Source organism: Magnolia sinica, chromosome 4 (assembly GCF_029962835.1).
Source record: "Magnolia sinica isolate HGM2019 chromosome 4, MsV1, whole genome shotgun sequence".
Taxonomy (NCBI): Eukaryota; Viridiplantae; Streptophyta; class Magnoliopsida; order Magnoliales; family Magnoliaceae; genus Magnolia; species Magnolia sinica.
This window is the reverse complement of record NC_080576.1, coordinates 60,613,648-60,633,871: the sequence shown is the minus strand read 5'-3', so window position 1 is coordinate 60,633,871 and position 20,224 is coordinate 60,613,648. Positions and strand designations below refer to the sequence as shown.

Sequence of the window (20,224 nt, the reverse complement as noted above, 5' to 3'; positions counted from 1 at the left end):
ATATCCAAAACTACATATCTAATCAAAAATAAACACCCAACACCTCACCAAACATCTGATCTACTTATGTACAAAGATGAATCAATCAAACGGGCCAAGACATCCAAAAAGATAGTCACTGGCCAAACCTATAGTGTGCATCACTGGGCCGTACCCGGAGCAGGTGGAGCATCCTCACTCGGAGCGGTATGTTCATGACGGCTCAGAGTTAGCTCCACAATGTGTTGTGCAGTGTGTTGTAGAGTGTCGAGCCTCAGTTCTATGCCGGTAAGTCTACTTTCGCACTGTCTTACATGCTCTTCTATTCTTGCTTGTCCATTTAGGATGTGCCTGATGAGATCATTGCGGCGTAGAAAACTACGAGTACCTACCGAGTCCGGGCTCTAAGAAAAGACATGAGTAAGACAAGAGTCTTTGGCAGTTGGCATGTCAATGTTTTTGTCATCGTTTCCTCCTAGGTCCTCATTGTGTCCAGGACTTTTTGGAGTCCGATTCGTAATTAAATTCAGGTTCAGAAGTGTTTCTTGATTGAACCGAACAATAGGACACGGTGGATCAGATGTAAGAGGCATCCCTACAAATCTAGACAACAAACAAATAAGACTTGGGAATGGAAGAGGCTGGAGATGTTTTCCTTGGACAACAAGGACTAACTGACGTAATATGAGAGTGGGTAGGCACAGTTGATTTCCTTGATATCATACAGGATGTTGAGTACATATGGAGAGAGCTCATCCCCATTGACTTCACATGGATACACATTTGTATTGAAAATGTTGTGAAGTATTTTAAATGTTAGGTCTAGATGCATATAGTGTAGACAGTTTCTGTTATTCATGGGAATCGTCAAGTCATTGCACAATGATTGGGTCACTTCACCCTAGAGTCCCAGAGAATTCAAATTTCGTTCAGTAACTTCTATACCAGATACCTGTACCCTAAGGAGTCGAGCCATTGTCATAGGAGTGATCTGTTTGGTTGTTTTCCTCAATGTGATGTCTATAGAAGGGCGTTTATCATTGACAGAGTGATAGGATCCCAGAAATTGATATATTAGCTCATATTGGGGCTCATCACCAAGATTTAGTATGTTATGCCACCCAATCATTCCCAGTAGTAAATCAACTCCATAGGGTTCTACGCATGAGAGGTCCACAATCTGTTCAAAAATTGTTTCCTTTCCTTGAAATGTAGTTTTTGAAGGAGGGGAGATTATGAACTTTGATTGTCATTGCATATCTTGGTTTTCTTTGCCCTGCAATGCTTTTGTGGTACAATGGCCATCCCTTTTCCTCCTGACATAGATCAACTTCTCAAGATGGACAGGGGGAAAGGAAGAAAATGCACAAAGGCAAGAAAATCCCCAAACCCAAACAGAAAACTAGAAAAACTTGAAAACCCCCCTAAAAAAAAATCCCAAATTTGAAACCTAGGTCAAATGAAGATGAAGCTAGGAATCAAAGTAGGAGTATTTACTAGAATAAAACGAAATGGTGAAGGGATTTTGACTGAAAACCGTCCACCAAAGGTCCACCGGAAAGTAGGAGGTGGAAAATGGACACTTGGTGAAGAATGATCGAAATGGGTGATTTCCATGCGTGCCCGATTTTTATACCGATAGGATTCTTCGATGTCATCGAACACGTCATCGAATAGATGTTCGATGACATCGAACTTCCTCCAACGATTCAACTCCTGTATGCACTTCGATGACAGTAAAGGGCATTTGACGTCATTGAATGTGACTTCGATGACATCGAATGTCTCATCGAAACACTAAGTTTCAGCTTTTTTCTACATGCTTCTACTCGAACAATGAGATGTACATAAGTATATACCTATATATCAAGCATTGTAGACAACACAATTTATACAAGTCAACAAAATAAAGAGAACTAAATAACACGTCTTATGTTATGTTCAGAAAGAATTATGAGGCCTAAAATCCTCGAATATAACATTAATCACTCTTGGACCACAAAAGACATTAGATCACACATATTCTAATAGATTTTTGGAGGTCTCCAAATTATTGGTATCCAGTGTCTTTGTTAATATGTCAGCAAGTTGTCGCTCGATAGACACATAATCCAACACAATTATTTTTTCTTCCACAAGTTCTCGTATAAAGTGGTGTCGGATATCAATGTGCTTTGTTCTAGAATGTAATACTGAATTTTAAAAATATTGATGGCACTAGTGTTATCACAAAATAGTGTCATTGTATTTTAATCAATGCCATATTCCAACAACACTTGCTTCATCCAAAGAAGCCGAGCGTAACAACTACCGGCTGCAATGTATTCGGCCTCGGCAGTAGACAAGGAGATGGAGTTTTGCTTCTTATTATGCCAAGATACAAGGCAATTGCCGATATAAAAACAACCACTGCTGGTTAATTTGCAATCATCTATGTTTCCGGCCCAATCAACGTTTGAATACCTAGCCGAGATAGTAAAGGTGTTAAATGGATATCACGACCTAAAATTTGCATTTCCCTTTAGCAACTTGGGAACCAGTTGTCTTATCTCAATTTTCTCAACTTTTTGGTGCTTAGAATAACATTTTGTAGTTCTTTATTATTATTATTATTATTATTATTATTATTATAATTTTTAGATGAAGTAAAAGTGACTAGTTGTTGATCTCAAGATGTTGCTGAATCTCCATACTGATTAGAGGATCTGTGATGATTTGATTTGGGTGATGATTCTAAAAACTGGTATGATACCCCACATTTGAGACTCACATGGAGGAATCGAATAGTTATCAGGTTTTCCTGTAATGCATGATTCACAGTATCTGTAACATCCTGAATTTTCACAGCCAGAGTTTATACTCGTGCCCGAGAAAACCAGGTGTTAATGATGTATAACTTGGATGCTTTTGAAAATCGCCCCTCATTTTTTTTTTTTTCATTTGGATCACATCCAAATACATTTATGAATGTAACATTCACAAGAATAAAATCAACTGTATTGATTATATTTTATTAGAGTAAAAAGAATAATCAAATGCCCTCTCAATGGGAGCTTATTACATTTATCGAGTTCACAGCAAAAGTATAAAACTAAATTATAAATCTGTCTTCTTATTCTTTCAACATAATCTTCCTTAGGGAGATTGTTCACTAGGTCTTCAATCTGTACGTCACCTGCATAATCTGTACGGTTGGGAGAGAGTCAATGCCCTGCTCATAGTGATGGTTATCTTTTAAGATTAACTGTAATTCAAGAGATTCATAAACAATGTAAAGGTTTTGATATGTCTTGTACCCCACAACTACAAGAGGTATCAATATGCACAAACAATCCACATGAGATGCATGCCTAGCAAAGTATATGCGGTTCATCACACTTAGCGATCGCCACAATCTGAAATATGATTAGAGTATCCGACTCGACCTGCACTCTCACTATACGGATATTCACCGGCGTGTCCCATGTTTAACATGGATTTATGCGGTTACCCCAAGACAAACACAACACATGATTGGATGATTTATGTGACATAATTTGTTCATGGAGCGACTATTTGTGACATCCAATCCCGGAAGTGATGTGACACTGCATTTGCGATTTACATACATCGATTTGTGCACCACTACTTATGAAACATGGAATTATGTGTCGCCCTAGGGGCCGCTACCGAAAACGCATTACGTCCACGATATACATTCGAACGCTAGAAGAGGGATTCCCAACATAGTACTTGCACTTACAGAGAATACAAACTGAATCATAGAGGTTCTGGAATATCAAGACACATGTCCAAGCCTTTTAAAGATAGATAGCACAAGGCCAATATAGAGAAGAGTGACGATGGTCAACTCAAATAGTGGCAATGGCCAACATTACAAATAGAAGAGCAGTAATGGCCGATTCTTTAATAAGGAGAGTGATAATGGCCAACTCCCTAATTAGAAGAGCGGCAATAGCCGATACTTGATAAGGAGAGTGGCAGGGTCAACTTGATAAATTTGGTAAGGCAAGGACAAGGCTTGTATCCATGGCCCCACATAAACTCAGAAAGATCACTTTGTAAGTAACACTATACTATAATCTCAAAGGGCAATAATTGATAGTAAAACATGTTATTGTAGGAAGAATTCAAAGTAACACGAAGGCAAGTTAGGGCAAGGTAGAAATAACATGAAAGCATGTAAAGGCAAGATAAAACAACATGATGACATGTAAGGACAAGGCAAGTATAATAACTTAAATTAATGTAAGCCTAAAGGATAAAACCCTCACCTCTAGTATTGTATTGAAAGGTAAGCTTCTTCTTTGATTCACTTGGTTTAGGTTGGATTTCAATTAGGATAAATTCGAGGAATGGTAGGCTTTAACTAAGCATGTTCTATTCTACCACCAAGTTAACTCAGTTAGGTATAATGGGTCCCTGTTGCAATGGAAAGAATTTTAGGTGGAACTAATAGGAAAAGAAGGAAAGGAAAAGGAAGTTTGAATCTGAACCGTAATCCAACGATGTCTCAGATTCGTTGTGGTTGAACCAGTGAACCAGTGGAGCTCAGGGACCGGTCGGACTCGAGTTTACCTCTCTCTCTCTCTCTCTCTCTCTCTCTCTCTCTCTCTTGTTTCCTTTCTTGTGGAACGGATAGACGGTCTGGATGGACAAGACCTTTTTGTTCGAAATTCTCTCCTTCTTTCTCTCTTCCTCTTTCTCGTTTCTTCTCTTCCTTTCTCCCTTTCTCTTTTCTTTCTTTCTTTCTCTTGTTTTCTCTCTTGTGGGACAGCAGGTCCTTTTTATAATCAGTCCGACCCCAGAAGGTCCCTTGCGTAAGCCTATTTACGCAGCAAGGAAATCGAAGGATTTCCTTACACAGTCAGTCTTGTTTTCTGCGCAGCAAGGATCAGAACAACAGCTTGGGATCTCCTTTCCAATCCTATCTATTTCTTTCTCCTCTTTCGGACATCTTGGGAAGGGTCGGATTCCCCGCTCCTTGAGTTTGAACGGCTCAGATCGGAGCTGGATGTCCGTGTTCGGGTGTGGAAGTCCTTGGAACGGGCTGTCTCCTACGTTATGCGGAGGGATTCCTTAAATCGTGGGGATTTTTAGATATTTTTGGCCTCTTGGTTGTGGTCAGACCTCTCTTTAGCAGAAATCGGACGACTCTGATTCAAGCACGGTTGGAGGTGGAGGTTTTAGTGGTGGAGTTTTGGCGAGCGCGATTCGCTCGGTGTGCAAGTCTTTCGTGGACGCTGTTTCAACGTGCAATGGAGACAACTTTCGCTTACGGTTCGGTTATGGTGGACCGGTGGGGTCCACTGTGACTATTTTTCGAGAAATCCACTCGGCTTATTAGTTTTGTAGGGCCATGTTAGGCCATGGGCCAAAATATGGAGTAAATCAGAGTTCTAAGTGGCCCACATGATCATTCAGTGGGAAGACTATGCTCACCGTCGGAGCAAACCAATACTGGAAGTTAATTACGTATAACCGGTGTATATAGGTATATGTACGATCAGTTTCGTAAATGGATGGTCATACAGCGGATTTCTTGAGTGATTAGGGGTAGGACATATATACCATTAGATTTGAGTGACTGGTTCACATGTGTAAGTTCTTCAGATTATAATTCTAATGGTGGGTGAAGCATATACATAGGTGATGAATGAGATGAACGGATCAGAATCTTGTTTTGATAAGTGTACGGATGGATGTAGAGGTCAAGTAGCTAGTTTACAATGATTTAAGGGTTGAAATTCGACATGTATTGTTAATTTATGATAATTAGGCCTAATATAAAATTTCACATCGAACGGATTGTGGGAACCATGTGATCTAGAATTTAAGGGTCTAGGTTAGTGGCATTTTCATAATTATTGCTGATCTAAGAGTTTTGTGAAATCTAATGATTCTATATGGTTATAAGTACATTTCTAAGTAATTCTTACAAAAGAACGTATATCTAAATCATTATGGATAAGGAGTTTATTTGTCATTTTATTTAAGAAAAATTACTTACGTCAAATTACGTGATAGATGGTCTTGTCTTGAAATTCAATGGTCAGATGGCTTGATCTATGGATGGAGATCATTCCCAATGGTTAAGTTAGTGTCAGGGTAAGGATGTAAGGCTAGAATAGTTGGATTGGTATCGTACAAATTTTATATGTTACGTTGAATCTTATGGTAATGCATGAGAACTTTTGATGCTCGAGTATCGAAAAGGTCGGGGCATTACATTATCCTCCATATTAGTGGAAGGGCCATTTGTCATGTGGTTGGTTATCAACAACCATATTGATAGCCACTTGTGCAAATATCTTATATTCATTTACCTATGTGGTCCAACATCTTGCACATTTCCTTGAGTAAGATGATAGATAGTTCTTGATTACGAATCTAGGGAAATATTTTGAAGATTGTGTTTTAGTCCCCTAGCCATTGAAGCATCTTCATTCATGGGTCATGGTCACTAGTTGTTTACTTGGAGCAATTACTAAAAGTGCCCGAATTGAGTTTATCATGAATCGCAGGGCAATTGTTTTTATTTGATATCACCCATTTGGTAACCACTTTCTTTGAGTATGATGTTCTTTTAGAGTGGTTGATGCAGGACGGTCTAAACTAGAATGCATGTCTGATTACAAAAATTAGCCAGCGAAATAAACTAAGGAAATCAATTGAAATATACACATTCCACATCATAGTAAAGATAATGATAAAGGGAACATGCAATGGTTGTAGACCATCATCACAATCCTGCGGTACTGTATTCAAATCATGCGTGGATTAAATCCAGCGAGGGATGGGACCTCCTGATCTTGCATGGTTTCAATCCAACAATCAATGCAGCTTCTCTAGTCCAGGAAATCAAAGGATTTTCTGGAATAGGGACAAATGAAAAATCTGAGAGAGGGTTGGGATCAATTCTCAGATTTTCAGGGTCAATAGCAAATAATAGGCATAGAAAGAGAAGAAGAAGATTGGAGCGCTAAAAATAGAATTTAAAAGAAGAGGAGATTAGGGGAAGAGAAGAACTTACCACAGAGAGAGAGGGGAAGTAGGCACCAAGTTTTCATTAAAAAACATTATCAAGTTAAGGGTACAAAGCACTCTATTTATAAAATTTGGATTTAAAAGAAAATGACTAAATTAACCCTATAACAAAAGAAAAAAATGCGTAAAACAAAGCTTTCTAAAATAAATAAATAAATAAATAAAAATCCCGCCTAACAGATCGGTCTTCTAACTCATCCTACACGTGTCCTCCTAATGTGGGGCCTTCAATTAATCCAAGGACACGTGTAAGGTCTTCAAAATCATCCTTAGTTGTGCCATTAACCAGCTCTTCAAAATCATCTTTGGTTGTGCCATGAACCATTATCAAGCTATAAAGATGTATTCGTTGGCTGCCTTCGTCTTTGATAAATTTTGAAGGGTCTGATGTCCTCATCAACTCCCATTGTGTGAGAAAAACTTTGCTCTAATGAGTTAAAACCATTGTTGTCGAATCGCATATGCGATCATATGCGATCGCATATGGCTATGTGCATATGCGATCGCATATTATTATTATTATTTTTTATATAGAAAAATTCAAAAAATTGTAAAAAAAAATATTAGAAACTAAGAACTTTTCTAAGTTAATAGATAACTAATTTTCAGGGTGTTCGGTATCGGTTACGTAACGGTAATGGCTGTAATGGCTATTATGGGCCTGTTACGGGCCATAACGGCTGTTACGGGCCTAAAGAAAATAGATAAAAATGAAAAAAAAGGGTACCTTTTTTCCCCCTTTCCTTCTTCTTCTTCTTGGGTTGTGGCCCTACTGCGGCTATGGCTGCGGCCCCTCTTGTTTTTTCCTTCTCCTCGGGTTGCGGCTGCGACTGCGGCCCTGCAGCTAGGGCCGCAGCTGTAGCTCTCGTTTTCTCCTTCTCTCTCGTTTTCTCTTTCTTTCCCTCTCGTTTTCTTCATCTCTCTCATTTTCCTTTTCTTTCCCTCTCATTTTTTTTCTTTTTCCCTCTCATTTCTCTCTCCCTCTCTTAAGTGGTCTGCGACGCACGCCGCTTCGTGCACTTGCACTGTTTTAGTGCATGCGGCCCACCTTGATTTATGTATTGTATTATATATCCATGCCGCCCATCAATTTTTCCTGATCATTTCAAGGTATGGTCCTTAAAATGAAGCAAATCCATATGTCAAGTGGACCACATGGTAGAATTGAATGTCCACTGTGCACTTGCATTGTTTTAGTGCATGTGGCCCACCTTGATTTATGTGTTGTATTATATATCCATGCCACCCATTAGTTTTTTCTGATCATTTCAAGGCATGGTCCCTAAAGTGAAGTAGATCCAGATCTCAAGTGGACCGCACAATAGGATTGAATGCCCATTGTGCACTTGCATTGTTTTAGTGCATGCAGCCCATCTTGGTTTATGTGTTATATTATGTATCCATGCTACCCATCAGTTTTTCTTGATCATTTCAAGGCATGGTCCCTAAAATGATGCAGATCCAAATCTCAAGTGGACTGCATAGTAGGATTGAATGCCCACTGTTAAAAACTTATTATGGCCCACTATAATGTTTATTTACCATCGAAACTACTGTTAGGGTTGCATGGACCTGGATCAAGGAAAACAAAAGTTGCAGCTTAAAAATAAAATAATAATAATAATAATAATAATAATAATAATAAAAGTTTTAATTGTGGGAATTCAATCCCTACTGTGTGGTCCACCAAAGATTTGGATTAGCCTCATTTTTTGGACCATGCCCTAAAATGAGTTGGCAAAAAGGATGGACAGCATGGATATACAACAAATGCATCAAGACTACAAGGTGGGTCATATGTTCAGGGTGTCATTCACTAACAGTTTACCTAAGGTTTAAATCTACCTGTTTTTTTGGATCATGCTTTAAAGTGAGCTGGCAAAATAGATTGATGACACGGATATACAAATACATTAAGGTGGACCCCAATTTCAAGGCCTCACCCACTAGTGGTCCACCTTAGATATGGATCTACCTCATTTTTGGACCATGCCTTAAAATGATTTGATAAAACGGATGTATGTCATTGATATACAATACATACATCGTGGTGGGCCCTATGTACATGGCCGTAAAAATTGTCCATGAGGCATACATTAACTCAAAATTAATAAATTAAATTATGGCACTATTGTCGCCATGTCACAATTCCAAAATTAAATTATTTAAATGATTTTCACCGTTAATTTGCAAACACTTGTTTTTCTAAATTGGGATCATTTGATATTTTTCAGTCATCATTATTCAATAAATATCCACCAATCCATTAGTGAGATAAGTGTCAATAGATTGCATGAATTTAACGTTGATTTGGGGTAGCAAATGGTCCACCAAATCAACTCTAAATTGACAACACTATTTACTTGAATATAATTTCAAATTTTTTCTTAAGATTTATTGGGAAAAATTATATTAATTTGTTAGATATATGAATTATATAATTGGACATAAAAGTCCCTAGATTGTATGTTGAAATAAAATATACACAAGTCAACCAATACCTACAAATATGAGATATTTTGGGATTAGATTCATTCTAATTAATTCATATTGATATTATATAGTTAGATAATTAAATATAAAATATCTATAGCCAATACCAAGTTGTCTGGTTCATAAATTCATCAGTCAGTCCAATACACCTCACTAAAGAGTGGATCGTTACACCACTATAAACATGTTCCAATTTATAAATGAATGCATACTTGGAATGCTTAGAATATTCCGAATTTAATCCATATTTTTTTCATATTTTTTGGCAAAAAAAAAAAAAAGGAGCACCGTTACGTGTCGTTACGCCCCCGTATCGCCGATACACCTTCGTATTGGTATCGGTGGGCACCGTTACGCCAACCGATACCGATACGGAATACCTTTCTAATTTTACATATTTAAAATACATTTGAGAGGGATAAAATCAATTAAACAATGAATTAAACATCAAGTCATCCACATTTAACAATATAGTTAACAAGAAGTAACAACAAAATCTACAAGCTATTTATTTATTATGGTAGAAAATCAGCAAGCTATCTTCCTTGAAACTTAAAAGTGCTTGAATCTTGATGAATGTAAAAGAGAGAGAGAGAGAGAGAGAGAGAGAGAGAGAGAGAGATCACTTGGAAGTAGGAAATACAAGAGAGGGAGATTAAGACCACTTGTAATTAGGAAATGTAAGAGAAAAATAGAGTAAGAGAGTTTAAGAGTGAGAATATTGCAAATGGAAGAGATTTGGAAGCCTTTTTATAGGCAAAATGTTATTTGTTTGCAAAAAAATAAAAATAAAAATTCAATGTGCTATGGCCAATATGCGATCGCATATGCTGTATGCAATCGTGTACATCACATATGCGGTCGCACAACAATGGTTAAAACTTTTGTGCGTCTCAAGAAGGTTCAAATAATCCGTTACAGTTCCACTTCTGTAAGCCACGTGGAATCGGATGGTGGCTTGTTCTTCCATTTGACAAGGTACCCTTGTAAGCCCCGATCTCGTGTGGAAAGAATCTCCTCATCCACTATCCCTCCAATCTCTTCCTTACGGTCAATTGATGGTGGAAGGGATGGAGTGGGTTGAGAAGTAAAGTCGGAAAGTAGCCAAGGGCGGGAAGAAGAAACAGTGGAAGGGTTAAGACATAACTAGATCTTCCACATTGATCGTCAGATTTATTCCCATTTCAAGTGGAAGGTCTACCCTGTACACATTAGATCTAATTTTACGCAATACTTTGAATGGTCCAGTACCGCGAGCTTGTAATTTCTTAGCGGAATCCGGAAGAAACCGCTTTGGTCTAATCCTAACAATTACATAATCCCCTTCATTAAATTCTGTCCACCTATGATGTTGGTCAGCTGAATATTTATGATTATCATTACTCGCATTTATTCGCTGTCTAACATGTGCATGCAAGTCATGAATGTGTCATGCAAATGCATCGGCTGACTAAGAAGATCTTTGGGTAACTGACATGGGTAATAAGTCTATGGGCATCTGAGGTTTGTACCTACTAACAATTTCAAATGGACTCAACCCTGTAGATCTATTGACTGAACTGTTGTAGGCGAACTTGGCTACAGGTAGAATCAAATCCAAAGTTTTCACGTCTCACTAAGCATTATAAGAGGTTTCCAAGGTTGCGATTAACCAACTCAGTTTGGCCATCAGTTTGGGGGCGGTATGCAGTAGAAAATTGCAAACAAGTTCCCATCATGTGCCACAGTGTCTTCTAAAAATAGCTGGTAAATCTGGCATCACGGTCAGACACTGGTCTTGGGTAAACCATGGAGATAGACCACACCATCGAAAAAGATCTTAGCAATATTAGACGCATCCGAAGTTTTAGAACATGGGATGAAATGCGCCATCTTAGAGAAGCGGTCCACAACAACAAAAATGGAATCGTGCTTTTTAAACGTCTTGGGAAGCCCATGCACAAAATCCATGCTAATCTCTTGCCACGGAGCATGTGTCATAGGTAATGGTGTATATAATTTAGGATTTTTCTTTTGCTGCTTCGCCATCTGACACGTTCTACACTGTCCCAAAATTTTGGGGACATCTCGCTTAAGACTTGGCCAGTAGAAATGATCCTCTATGAGGGCAATAGTCTTATCGTGGCCAAAGTGGCCAGCTATCCCTCCTGGATGAAGCTCCCAAATGAGGAATTTACGGAGGGACGTATGGGGAATACATAAATGATTCCCTTTAAAAAGGAATTCATCTCTCGACACGAAATCCCCCACACTTTACTGATCACTTGAGAGTGACGTATAGGTACCCCCAAAATCTGGACACGTGGGGTACTCGTCTCTTAGTTGCTCAAAGCTGACAACTCCTACAGTCAAAGAATTGAGCAACGCCACTTTATGGCTAAGGGCATCGGTTGGTTTATTCTCTACTCCATCCTTGTGTTTCAAGACAAACAAATACTCTTAAAGGAACGCAACCCACTTATATGCCTTGGGTTAAGTTTCTTCTGAGAGTGAAGATAACATAACGCCTCATGATCAGAGAGTAAAACAAAATCCTGTGGTAGGAGGTAGTGGCGCCAATGTCTTAAAGACTGCATTACCGCATAGAATTCCTTTTCATAGGTAGAGTATTTTTGTTTTGCCTAATTCAGTTTCTCACTAAAATAGGCAATAGGATGATCCTCTTGACTCAAGACTCCACCTATACCAACACTAGATGCATCACACGCAACTTCAAGGACTTTAGAAAAGTTAGGAAGGCGCATGACGGGAGCTTCGACCATCTTGCCCTTAATTTCTTTGAAAGCCTTAACTGCGGCTTTCCACCACACGAATTCTCCCTTCTTCATACACTTTGTAATGGGAACCATAATCGTGCTAAAAATCCTAATGAACCGACGATAGAGTGTGGCTAAGCCATGGAAGTTTCGCACTTCATGAATGTTCCTCGGTTCAGGCCAATCAACTATGGCCTTGACTTTCTCTGGGTTTGCACGCATCAGCTATAAACCCTAAGAACACAACTTGATTGGATATGAACGAACACTTTTTAAGGTTAGCGTATAATTTCTCCATCCTAAGGACGCTACAGACCAACTTCGACTTTTTAAGGTGTGATTCTCTAGTGGTGCTGTGGATCAGGATATCGTCGAAGTTCACCACTAAGAATTTCCCCATGAATGCTCTCAAGATCTGGGTCATCACCCGCATGAAAGTGCTGGTTGCGTTAGTCAAGCCAAAATGCATGACCAACCATTCATATAGCCCATCCTTCGTCTTGAAGGCTTTCTTCCATTTCTCACTGGGGTGTATACGAATTTGGTGATATCCACCCTTGACATCTATTTTGGAGAAAATGGTGGACTTATCCATCATGTCTAACATGTTATCAAGCCTATGTATGAGAAACCTATACTTGACCGTGATTTTGTTGATGACTTTATTGTCCACACACATGCGCCAAGTACCGTCTTTCTTAAGTGTCAGTAAAGCCGGTACGGCACACGGACTTATGCTCTCCTGGATGAAACCCTTTCGCAAGAGCTCATCTACCTGCTTCAACTCTGCATGCTCTGCAGGGTTCATCCTATAGTGAGGAAGGTTTGGTAGAATCGACCCAGGGAAGAGATCAATGGCATGTTAGATGTCCCTCATGGGTGACAACTCATCCGGCAAATCCTCAGGGAATACATCTTTGTACTCCTCTAAGACCGGGCTACCTCGTGGGGTAACTCTACTGGTACTTTTGGTGTAGCCTCTCTAGCCACTAAGGCACATACAGTCGAATCATCCTTGGTCTCTCTTTCAAACTCTTTAGCTGTGATGATGTGGAGAGACTTGGGTGTGGATTTCCTCACTTCTTTAGGCTCACTAGACTTCTCGCCTTTCTTCTGTGCAATGTTTTGTGGTGGCATATGATTAATTTTGATCTTCTTACCGTTATGCATGAAGGTACACGCATTAGAACGGCCATAGATTGTGACGTCATTATCGAACAGCCATGGTCTGCGTAGGATGATGTGACCTACATCCATGGGCAACACATCACACCACAGAGACTCCTTATAAGACCCGAACTCAATGGGTACAAGACATTGATGGGTGACCGGAAGGGAAGTCTTGTCTACCCTTGAGACTTTGTACGGGTCAGGATGAGGGGTGGCCTCTAACTTTAGATGGCCTAAGGCTCTAGTAGAAATTACATTCTGGTAACTCCCACTGTCCACTATCACCTTACAAATTTTCTCGCCACACTTGGCAATCGTGTAGAAGATAGTGTTACAACGTCAGTCAACACTACTTCTAGTCTGGGCTAGCACACACCTGACAATTGCTAGTGTGACATCATCTCCCACCTCATCCTCATCACTCAATGATCCTACGGGTTGATATTCTTGAATTTCAGAGTCGCCCTGATCATACTCTCTATCTTGAGAATCGCCTATGACTAAGGCTTTTCCTTTGCTCTTAGTGGGACACTAAGTTGCAAAAAGCCAATATTCCTACATTCGTAGCATCGTACATTCTGTCCTCCACCTGGACCAGCACCAAGGACGTCTTTTCCCTTGTCATCCCTAGGCATAGGCGGAACATTCACTTGCGCCTTGGGTTCATTACCAATGTTGGGTCTAGTTCCCTAGGAACCAATCCTAACATTAGAGTCGCGGGAATCGAACCGTCTTGTGACAGAAGTCTTCGGATACTGCTTAAATTCCTACACCGCTTGGTACATCTCGTCCAAATCTGTCACGGGACAAGCCTAAAGCTCACACTGAAGATTTGATCGAAGGCCCGTCTTGAAATGCGTGAGCGTTTCTAAAGGGTCTTCTTTAATGTCACACCGCATCATGAATTCCTCAAATTTTGCGATGTATTCCGTGACAAGCATGGATCCTTGGCATAAAGATTGCCATTGTTCCAGTAGCTTCTGGCGATAAGAGAGAGGGTGGTACTTCTCTCTTAGCATAGTTTTCATCTTGCTCCATTGGGTAATGGGAGCTCCTCCCACCCGTTCAATCCTACGCTCTTTATTGGTCCAATACATCTTTGCTTACCCCACAAGCTTCATTTTGGCAAATTGCACTTGTCGGTTCTCTGACATCTCATGCCACTCAAAATAGTGATCCATGTTAGCTAACCAATCAAGGAATGCCTTGGGATCAAAGCGACCATCAAAGCTCAGGGCATCCATCCTAACATTCTTCGCGGCCCTCTTGTCAGGATCAAAGTGGTCCTGATATGCCTGTTCTCTACCCACATGCCCGCCATTGGTGGGGGTTTGTCTAGGGGCTGGCTCCTCACCAACACCACTTGCCTGTGACTACACATCTCCCCCAACATTGGGGTTCTCCCTTTAGGATGCCTCTAATCGCTCCAGTCTAGCTTCTGTGGCGGTTAGTTTTCATTCTATATTTTTGTTGGATGTCTCTATAGCAGTTATCTTTTGGAGTAATCGAGCGAGGTGATCGCTTAATTGCTCGTTTACTCATGATGGGGTGTTGGCCAAGCCCTTACCACTTCTAGTGGGCATACACCAAAAACTAGAACTCGATTTTCCATAGCCCGACTCTAAGGTTTGAACATACCTCAATATGTATGTATGATCCTATTTCTATATGATGTATGAATGTGCAGATTTTCAGATTTAACTAGAATGAAAACATAGATCCGAAAATTCAGATTTATATCTCACAGGACCGTGAATCTGAAAAATCAGAATTGCAATTTCTATGGGATGTAGATCTGGAATTATCTAGACAATCTTAGATGAGAAAATAGATGATCCTAAGTTCAGATAACTCGATCTGTAAAAAACCATGCAAAACTTAAAGCTTTGATACCAAATTTGATGCAAGATGGTCTAAACTAGAATGCATGTGTGAGCACAAAAATTATCCAGTGAAATAAACAAAGCAATTCATTTGAAATATTCACATTCCACATCATAGTAAAGATAATAATAAAGGGAACATGCAATGGTTGCAGACCATCATCACAATCCTGCGGTACTGTATTCAAATCATGTATGGATTGGATCCGGCGAGGGATGGGACCTCCCGATCTTGCATTGTTTCAATCCAACAATTAATGCAGCTTCTCTAGTCCAGGAAATCAAATGATTTCTGAAATAGGGACGACTGGAAAATCTAAGAGGATTGAGATCAATTATCAGATTTTCAGGGTCAATAGCAAATAATAGGCATAGAAAGAGAAGAAGAAGGTTGGAGGGCTAGAAATAGAATTTAGAAGAAGTTAAGAGATTAGGGGAAGAGAAGAACTTACCACAGAGAGAGGGGAAGGAGGCACCAAGCTTTCATTAAAAAACATTATCAGGTTTAGGGTAGAAAGCACCCTATTTATAAAATTTGGATTTAAAAGAAAATTACTAAACTACCCCTATAATAAAAGAAAAAAAATGAGCAAAACAAAGCTTTCTAAAAATAAATAAATAAAAATCCCGCTTAACAGTTCGGTCTTCTAACTCATCCTACATGTGTCCTCCTAATGTGGGGCCTTCAATTAATCCAAGGACACGTGTAACGTCTTCAAAATTATCCTTAGTTGTGCCATTAACCAGGTCTTCAAAATTATCCTTGGTATCCAAGGGTGCTTTGAATTCTCCAGGTAACTAATCCCGATTTCCTTGTTTTGGAGAATTTCCTAATTTCTGCATCATTTCTCCGGTTGGTTTGGATTTACCTGTATAGCTCAAACTGGAAATGGAGTGTGGTTGTCTAAGTGCAAGACATTCAAATTTGTAGTGCCCCATATCTTCGCACGTATGACAGAATGAACTTACCTGTTTTTTACTACTTGAGGTAGTTGATTTGATCATCACAAGTGGTGTAGGAGAAGGGTTAGATTTACTAGTTTCATACCCTAAGCCCCTCTTATCCTTAGAGTTTCTACCCAAGCCTAGAAGTCTTTCTAATTTTTCATTGCTTTGGGAAAACTTATGACTAAGTTTTGCTGAGAGAGTGGATTTTTTCTACATCTAGTCTCAGATTTTTATTTCATTTTTCAGTTCCTCAATTTTTGATTCTAGGTGATCAATTTTCTTGATTAGTTTCTCAATCATAAAACCATCATCAGCAGCTTCTCTTTCAAGCGTGGCATTTTCAACATAATACTCATCTAGGCTATCAGCCAATTGTGTATTTTTAGCCAACGCTTCATCCAAGTCTGATTGTAGCTACGTTTTCATTATCGACTTGACCAAGTTTTCTAAGTACATGTAAATTATGTGTATAAAGTTGGTCATAAGCTACTGGGATGCTATTGTTTCCTTTGTCTTCTTCAACTGAGGAATGTGCCTTTTTGATTTGTTGTCATTCAATTCCTCAAATTCCTCAATTCCTCAATTTCTTCAATAAGAATCGTCATAAACCATACAACAAAAGGAGGAAACCATCGGACTACAAGCGCCAAATAGGCAAACCCTTCAACAAGTCCAAGAGCCCCAATGTTACAATTGTCATAAGCATGGGCACATATCCATGGCATGTCCCACAAAGAATTCTAAAGGAAAGGCTATGGCAGCCACATGGGACAACACTGAAGACTCTGAATCTGATTCAAGTGAGTCTGAAGTTGATGAAGATTAGAAATCATCAAACGTACATCGATGTTAGTGAAATTTGAATTTCGATGCCATCGAAGGCAATTCGATGTCATCGAAGATTTCAAGATTTTTCTTCAAAAACTTGCCAGACGAAACTGGTCCATTTTTTATGTCATCGAATGGTCATTCGATTGCATCGAATTTTGAAATTCGATGTCATCGAACATTGTTCGATTCATTGAGAACTTTACTGATTTTCCTTTCAAGCTTGCTGGACCTTTGAGTGCTCATTTTCAATGTCATCGAGATAGGTTCAATGTCATTGAACTTGTAAGTTCGATGTCATCGGGAATTTCTCCAGAATATAGGTTTGGTTGCTGGACAAAATGGAGCACTTTTTTGATGTCATCGAAAGTTGCAGAAAATATGTGCTTATTCAGATTTACTAGCAACTTGAATTTTCTTTTTCTAACCTTACCAAGATGTTTTCCTAGTTGATTTTGGGAAAGATTAGACGACTACTAAGGGGATTGTTACCTAGGGTGTTTTGGTCACGGGATGTGAGGGTTAATTTACCTTTGGAATGCCTTGAACATCTTCACCATGTTGAGTCTTCAATCTTGTAATCTTCATTGTGGGGCTCACCAGACTCTTTGACTCAACCGTCACATTAATTGACAAACAAGGGCACTTTCATTGTGAACTGTTTTAATCAGTGAATTGTGTGAGTATTCCGTGATTGGATGTATAGAAATATTATTTTAATACTTTCAGATTCAATCTTTGTCGTGAGGAAATTATGTCATTTGAAGATTTACCTACGATAGAAAAAGAAGTTCCCATCATCAACGAGAAAGAGGACTTTAGGATTTGGGATATGTATGGGAATTTGTTTCTTCAAGTCTTTTAAGTGTCTTATCACCTGTTTTGTTTCTTCAAGTCTTTTGAGCATCTTATCCCCTGTAAATAACCTTCTCTCTCTCTCTCTCTCTCTCTCTCTCTCTCATGAGGAAATTCTGCTGGGCATTGAGGCCTTTCTCATGGAGCCATAATGAAATATTTTATATTCATCGTAAGTATCACCGAGTTTTTCCAAACATTGGTTTCATGCGTTGGCAAGAAGAAAAGTCCGACTCCTTTTGATCCAATTCGGTATGATTAGCCAGTTGATCAGTGGTTGAAAGATATGGTGTGGAGAGTGTTTTCATTTGCTTTGTTATGGCGCATTTGGAAGGTCCTTCGATAGCATGATTTGACCAACGGAGAGTGTTTACAAAAGTCTATTACTAGTACACACTCTCTCTCTCTCTCTCTCTCTCTCTCTCTCTCTCTCTCTCTCTCTTCTCGAAGGCCCTACTTGAATTCCGGAATACCTCCGCTAGAGATCTAATGTTTCTCTGGTTGGCAATCAAGAAAAGTAAAACGTTTTCCTCTGATCCAGCAGAAATTCAAGATTCGAACTGACTGGACTTCATTAAGACCTTTTCCAGACGTTTGATATTTGAAGCAGAGATTAAAGATCCAAACAAAATTTTGGTCTCCTATCACCTTTCTTCACTAGACCCTTAGACTGAGGAAGGGGACTCCTTGGAAGGAGCTGCAGAGAATTGCTTCATTCATCGAGGAGGTGAAGATTTTGTGTTCCAAAACATATCTCATCCTCATGTACTCGGAGAGGTGATGAGGTTGCCGATTTTCATGCTAGAGATGGGTGACATAAGCATCACTTGTTGGCAACTTTTTCCCAATTGGTCGATTGTTTCTCCTCGTATCTCTTCCTTTCTCAGTAATTCTTTGTTGCTCATTAAAAAGAAAAAGAAAAAAAAGAAAAGAAAAAGAAAACAGTTATTATTCAAAATTTGTAAGCTGCAGGATTCGGTGTCCAATATACCATTTAGTATTTGATATCAACCTTCTTCCTAATAAGATTGGCAAATGTTTAGACAACTGAAAATGGGCGTTGGACCTCCAATTCATATGATTTTTGTGCTGTTGCTCATCCAGAGGTGGCGCACTAATGGACAGTCTGGATCAATCACCAAAGTGCACCACTGGGTTGATACTTGTTACCATATCTCCAGTTGCACTGGACAACATTTGATCCTAAACCTAATTATATAGTCATTCAATATTCTAAATGGCAAATATTATGAAAGCCATGTAAATGACTATAATGCCCTCAAGAATGCATGCACTGTAAATTTTTTCTCATTTTCCCTGATAGGGGGCTGGAGCAGTTCACCTTTTTTTCTTTGAGGATGTTAACGCATGCATGTCACCTTCTGATAGCGGGGCATGTTCGTGTTTTTTTTTTTTTTGACTTATTTTTTGTGGCTATTATAGGTGGAGGAGTTGGTCGCGAAGGAGAGAGAGATGCAAGAGAGGCTTATGCTGAAGCACTCAACAGTGGTTGAATGCTACGAGAAGAAATCTGGTGGACGGGAGATAGAGAACCGTGTCGCTTCCCACCAGCAGAAGCTCACAGCCTTACGGCATGAGGTTGATGATCTTCTTGACACCGTTGATGAGATCTGATGGGCCCACCCATCCAGTTATTTAGATTGGACAGTCTTTTTCCATCCTTGCCACCTCTATGCCGTGTTGGGAAATGTTTACACCAGAATTTTGTTTTCTATTATAGAGTACTCAAGAGATAATGCGTAGGAATTTAAGTGATTGAAAAAAGTGAAAATTACTACATGGACGTGGACAAACATAGTTTGAGCTGTCCATTTTCAAAGGAAAATAGTTCTTCAATCCTTTGAAGAATTCCAGTGGGGGAGATTTCAGGTGTCCTACAAACAAGGTTAGGCCCATCATATAAATGGTTTGGATCTTTACTAATGTCATGATGTCAAATGCTAATAACTTCCCTTTATTATGTAGCATGCCTTTGCCACAACCGGACCTCATAGTCTTTTCTGAATGAGGATGCTGTTGGGAGGCCCACATCTTTGTGAACCAGGCCCGCATTAGTCGTTCTGAGAAATAGGGCCCATCAGCCAACAATCCAAAGAGTTTGGATGAGCTAGGTAAAGTTTGAGTAGGCGTCGTGTCTATCGATTTTGAAAATTTCTGTTTTGATGATACCAGAGATTCCATTTTCTTGGAAAGTGCTCCGAGTATTATGTTGAAGAGGTGAGCTGTAGAACACATCAGATGTAG

General features: G+C 39.4%; 1 protein-coding gene across 1 annotated transcript in view; it reads left to right on the top strand.

The window, feature by feature from the left end:
* LOC131243144 (dolichyl-diphosphooligosaccharide--protein glycosyltransferase subunit 1A) overlaps positions 1–19,944 on the top strand; it is a 95,480-nt gene extending 75,536 nt beyond the window's left edge. Inside the window, exon 10 of the mRNA XM_058242274.1 lies at positions 19,403–19,944. Within this exon, the coding sequence (XP_058098257.1) occupies positions 19,403–19,594 (192 nt within the window). The 3' untranslated portion in view covers positions 19,595–19,944. The remainder of the gene's footprint in view (positions 1–19,402) is intronic.
* Positions 19,945–20,224: the final 280 nt, after the last annotated feature.